This window comes from Rhinichthys klamathensis, unplaced genomic scaffold (assembly GCF_029890125.1).
Source record: "Rhinichthys klamathensis goyatoka isolate OS25496 unplaced genomic scaffold, OSU_Roscu_1.1 h1tg000699l_1, whole genome shotgun sequence".
NCBI classification, from domain to species: Eukaryota; Metazoa; Chordata; class Actinopteri; order Cypriniformes; family Leuciscidae; genus Rhinichthys; species Rhinichthys klamathensis.
In genome coordinates, this window is record NW_026607122.1 from 32,203 (window position 1) to 38,281 (window position 6,079).

General features: G+C 40.3%; 1 protein-coding gene across 1 annotated transcript; it reads left to right on the forward strand.

The window, feature by feature from the left end:
• Nucleotides 1–234: 234 nt before the first annotated feature.
• Nucleotides 235–811, forward strand: LOC130076859 (uncharacterized; the record flags this gene model as incomplete). The annotated part of the gene is made up of 1 exon (XM_056242136.1): nt 235–811. A coding segment is annotated over exon 1 (577 nt), but the record flags the coding sequence as incomplete, so codon positions are not given.
• Between the last annotated feature and the right edge of the window lie 5,268 nt (nt 812–6,079).

The window sequence follows — 6,079 nt, forward strand, 5'->3', positions numbered from 1 at the left end:
GAGCCCGCCTCAGCAAGCGCTGTCCCGGAGCCCGCCTCAGCAAGCGCTGTCCCGGAGCCCGCCTCAGCAAGCGCTGTCCCGGAGCCCGCCTCAGCAAGCGCTGTCCCGGAGCCCGCCTCAGCAAGCGCTGTCCCAGAGCCCGCCTCAGCAAGCGCGGTCCCAGAACCCGCTGAGAGAGTTGCGGCCGATCTAGCCGCTAAGGAGGTTCTGCGAGCAGTTTCAGCTCGTCAGGAGATGCCCGTCATCATTGCGGCCAAGACCCTTTCCGATTACCTGTCTCGTCTCGTCGCTATTCTCGAACCCCCTGTCTGTCCTGCCTTGTCCTCAGCTCCCAAGCCTGTCTCTGTGAGCGCTGCCCCTGATCCTATCCCTGTGAGCGCTGCACCCGAGCCTGCCGCTGTTATTGCTGCACCCTGTCCTGCCCCTTTGCCTGCTATGTCTCACGTCAGGAGCCCCGGTTCCGCATCCTCTGTGTCCTCGTCTGAATCTGTTGCTGCTAATTCCCGGTCTGTTTCCCCATCTGTCCCTGTTTCCACTAGCCCCCGGACTGTTTCCCCGTTTGTCCCTGTCTCCACTAGTCCCCGGACTGTTTCACCGTTCGTTCCTGTCTCCACTTGTCCCCGGTCTGTTTCCCCTGTCACCATGAAACCCCGGACTGTTTCTCTCAGGACCTCTACTCATGTGTCCCCGTCCAAGCCTGCCCGGAGTTCTCGTCCTCAGCCCTCCTCCCGTGGACCCAAGACCCCCAGTCCTCCCATCCACCCTGGACCTCCCCCCATGAACTCTGTGTTTCCTCCACCTCCTTTGCCTTGTATGTTGTTTTTGATTTTTCACCCGAACCCCGTTATTGTTTATTCCTGTTTGCCATTGTTAGTGTTTTCCATGTTTTGTTGGTGTTTATCTATGTCACAGTCTGTCTAGTCTTGTGTTTAGTTTCCCCTTGAGGAGCGTCTGGAAGCCGCTCCTTAAGGTGGGGGTTCTGTCATGATTCTGCCATCTTGTCTTTGATTTCACTGGTCTTGTGGCAGGATCATGGCAGACCCATGTTTTATGTACAAGCGCATGGTCTGTTATTTGAACCATGTGCTTGTGTTGTCTCGTCTCGTTACCCCGCCCCCTTGTTATCCTCGTCTTGTGATTATTGTCTAGTCAGTTTCACCTGTCCTCGTCATTAGTGTTCCCTATTTAATCCTCTTGTATCTGCTGTCTTTTGTCGGTTCATTGTGATTGTTACCTGAGTGTTTATCCTTGTCAAACCTTTGTCAGAGTCTGAGTATCTTGTCAAGAGTTTTAGTCCTGTTGCGCTTTTGCCTGTAAAGGTTATTTGTGTCCCTATAGTTATCTGTCTCAGTCTAGTTAGTCTCATAGTCCTGTCTTGTTTTGCCCCCTCGTGGGCTTTGTTTTCCCAGTTATTTGTTTAATAAATCGTGTTACCTTGACTACTGTCTGCTATTGGGTTCATCCTTCCTCATCCTCATAACACGTTCTGGCTGTTCATTTACACAACTCAGTGAAATGATTATTTAATTTCAGTTAATCCACATTTAGATAGAACTAGATTTGTTTTACTCTATTCAGTGCATTCAAATATAAAGATGATGAAAGGTGAAAAATCCAGTCGCATTTAAAAGCACACACAAGATGTATGCATTTATGCATTCTTCTGTAAAGGACTACATATATTTCATATGGTCTCTGAAGTGCAAAGGCAGGAATTGATGTTCCAAGCTGTTCCCTCTCATTTCCCTTCTGAATCTCTTACTGCTGTTCCACTGCCTGCTTCCATTTCCTCTGCTCTGAGCAAGAGTTGGGAAAAAGCGAGTGACGTATGGAGCAGGAATGTGTTTGCTACTCAGCTCAGAATCAGAATCACTGTTAGATTATGTCTGTTTTGGACCCTCAGAGGGTGTTAGTTAGTCAGAGTCACAGATGTGTCTGAGATCAAAACCGTGGAAACCTGAGCTGGACATGTAATTTTCTTGTGTCCACACTACATGTGGTGATTTCATAAGATATACGAGAAGGATGGCAAGCTATGGAAAACTACATTTGATAAAGAAAAACTTTCAAAAGACTCACATAAAATGTTCCTGTAGTTCAAACAATAGTCAACAACAGTCAACAAACAACAACAAGGTCAGGGGTTAAATTCCAGAGTAACGCATGAACTGATAAAATGCATAAATTGCAATGTCAGTCTCTTGGGATAAAGTGTCTGCCAAATGCAAACGTATATGAAGTGAACACTCAACATTCAGATCCATCAAGCCTCTCCCATTTGATTTCCTGTAACTTTTCTCTACTACAGGTTTATAACTGCTCAGTGCCACACAGGTCCCAGGATCATTAATAGAGCTCATATCTAGCATAGATCTCAGTTTCCGTCTCACTGCTCATTTTTCACCTCCCAAACGTGCTCTGATGGTCTGCAATAATTCAATTAACAAATGACCATCCATATTTGATTAAGGCTTTAATAATTGCCAGCCATGGCTAGATAACTTTTGATAACTAGTGCCCTGTAAAAGATAATTCACTCTGATAAGTAATTATACTTTTCTATTAGAGTTCCATGACGGACTTCTACCACTCATTTGTAGGGAATCTGTAGAATATTTAATAGGAACTTACTTAGCTTATGAAATTAAACTGTCTGTAAAGCAGAACTTCAATTTTGATAATTAAATGAAAAGGTGTCAGTTTAAAGTCGGGTGAATTATATGACAACTCTATGTGGTTTCTATACTACACTAACACTACCTTCGAAAGGTTTGGGTTCGGTACGATTTGTTAATGTTTTGACTCCATTAATTTGATCAAAAATGAAAATAATTATACTGTGAAATATTATTAAAATAACTGTTTTCTATTTTAATATTTTTTTAATGTAATTTTATCCCCATGATGGCAAAGCTGAGTTTTCAGCATCCATGAATCCAATTTTCAGTCTCACATGATCCTGTAGAGATTATTCTAATATTCTGGTTTGCTGCTCAAGAAACATTTCTTATTATTGTCAATGTTGAAAACAGTTATTGTTTTTGTGGAGTCATTATAAGTTTTTGAGCAGTATTGTATATTTATACAAAATTATATTTTTGTAGACATCACTCTAACATCGTGCTTGCCACTCCAACATTGTGCTTGTGTGCTTGAACAACTTTTTTCATCCCCCTTTCAACCAGACCAGCCCGTGGCACCCCCTCTGCCCCCTGGTTTCCTGATGTTCTCCGTGAACGGCGTTCTAAACTCAGGTCACAACATCTAGTTACTGGGGTGCCTCAGGGCTCAGTGCTTGGACCACTTCTCTTCTCCATCTATATGACAAGATCTGTCATTCAGAAACATGTTTTTTTCCTATCACTGTTATGCTGACGACACACAACTTTACCTCTCATTCCAACCAGAGGATCCAACGGTAGCTGTTCGCATCTCAGCCTGCCTGACAGACATTTCTTGCTGGATGAAGGACCACAACATTCAACTAAACCTTGCGAAGACAGAGCTGCTTGTGGTCCCGGCGAACCCAACACTACATCACAACTTCTCCATTCAGCTAGGTTCGTCATCCATAACTCCATCAAGGTCAGCCAGAAACCTTGGAGTTGTTCCACTATTTTTTTCTTAAATTACATATACTGCGTTAGACTAAACTGGGAAGGGTTACAGCACTTGCATATTGTTGTCCTATTGTTAGCTTAATTGCTTCTATTGCTCTCCTCATTTGTAAGTCGCTTTGGATAAAAGCGTCTGCTAAATGATAAAATGTAAAAGTTAAATGTAAATGTATATTTATTATAATATTAAGAATAATTATTATTTTTAAATAAATGTATATTTTGTGACTCGCTGTAAGATTTGACAGATGCGTTATGAGATAAGTAGGTTTGCACATTTTTAAACGGTATGTGTACTTACAGTGTACTTACCCAAGAAAATACTGGTAATAAGGCAATTACATGGGTTAAGGTTAGGTGTAGGTTCAGTGTTAGTACCTAGTTATAACCCAATTATTGTAATTGCGATAATAAGGACATAGTATCTACATGCGGAACAGGACTGTAAAATAAAGTTCTACCGAAAAGTATTAATACAAATGCAGTTTTGGGTAATTCATCATTCATTAGCATCTTTGCTCTTGGCTCCAATGACAGGCAAACCAAGGCTGATTCTGAATGCTGAAGTTCTGGGAATGGAATATTTATGCGTGTCCCTGCAGGCCTCTTGCAGGCTGGAGGGCTGGTTGCAGTCCTTTGGCTCTCTCCTGCTGTGTGATATATTGAACAGGAGTGTTGAGCTTGACTCTGGAGGGGCCTAAGGCTGTTGTCGATTGGCACCACCATATTTGTGATGTTTTGTTCTGAGCATTCACGTCAGTCCAGGCCTGAAGAAGCCAGAGTCCCTTAATAAAGCAGCACTGAAGAGAGGTCTGTGTTCTCCAGCTCTGGGATCAGCTGTTCTTCACCACAGCTCCATTAGCACTAGCCCACTGCCCCTCACACCTCAACCCGAGGTCAGCGTTCATGGCACCCACAACCTAATGCGCAGGAACATACTGTCTCCTCATGCCTATTGAAATACATTTAACTAAACACAAAGACCACACTTCATCATGCTCCTTTTTGTCATAAACAACCCTCACAGGATAGTAGCTGTGAGTTTTTAAATAATTTCCTTTCATGCAGTGCATTCAAATGCTGGCTGGTTGACTTTTAATACTTTTATTCTGTAATAAAGCTTTTTAACATTTTAAAATATTAACATTTTAGTAGCCTGTACATTTTTTTATCTCTCAATATGTTTTTTCCCCCAGTATGGACCGTTTTTGTCTTTTGTCATCACTGTGGAAAGTTAGTTGAACATTTGATTTCATATTTCAATGCACATAAATTGAATTTGCTCAATTTCAACTTGATTCAATTCATTCGGATTTAATTTAATTTAATTTAATTTAATTTAATTTAATTTAATTTAATTTAATTTAATTTAATTTAATTTAATTTAATTTAATTTAATTCATTTTAAATATTTGACAGGACCGAGATCAAAGGGATAGTTCACCCAAAAATGAAAATTCTGTCATTAATTACTCGCCTTCATGTCATTCCAAACCCACAAGACTTTCGTTCATCTTCAGAACACAAATGAAGATCTTTTTGATGAAATCTGTGGGATTTCAGTCCCTCCATTGACAGTCTACTCAACTACCACTTTCAAGCTTCAAAAATTTCATAAAGAGATCGTAAAACTAATCCATATTAATTGAGCAGTTTAGTCCAAATTTTCTGAAGAGGGATAGAAAGCTCTCAGATTTCATCATCAGTGTTCCGAAGATGAACAAAAGTCTTACGGGTTTGGAACGACATGAAGGTGAGTAATTAATGACAGAATTTTCATTTTCAAGTTGGCATGCATAAACAAATTTCGACAAAAATACATTCAGTAGACAGCAAAACAAATATTTCTGATAACATAATAATTGTTTTGCATGTGGTAACCCTTGTGAAATAGAAGTGCACTTAACTGAATGAATTAATGAATGAGGCATTTATATAGCGCTTTCATATGTACTACTGTACACCCAAAGCGCTTCACAATCATATCAGGGGATCTCTCCTAAACAACCACATTTTAACTGTATTAAATGTGCACTTGTGTAGGCCTACTTAAAATCTAAACAGTATATATATATATAAAAATCTGCTTGCACATAATGTAATATGTAATAAAAAGCCACTTAAGTGTACTTAAAGTACACTTTCGTGACTAAAATCATAGTGTGTCCTTTTTCACATTTATGTATAGTGAAAATATGTTTTGAAATAATCAATATGAGTTACCCAGATTGTTTTTTTTAATTTTTACAATGTACATACATGCAAAGAAGGTCAATAACACAATCTAATTTAGGCACAGAAGATGAGTTTTCTATATAAGATTTCTACATATATGTAATATATGAACTAAATACAGTGGCTAAACTATGAGTCATTACACCTTCTCAGTGGCTGAAAGGCTGGAGGTGTTTTGACAGAGATGGAGGGAGCTGTGAAAGCCCTGGAACATTTGTGTGGATGTC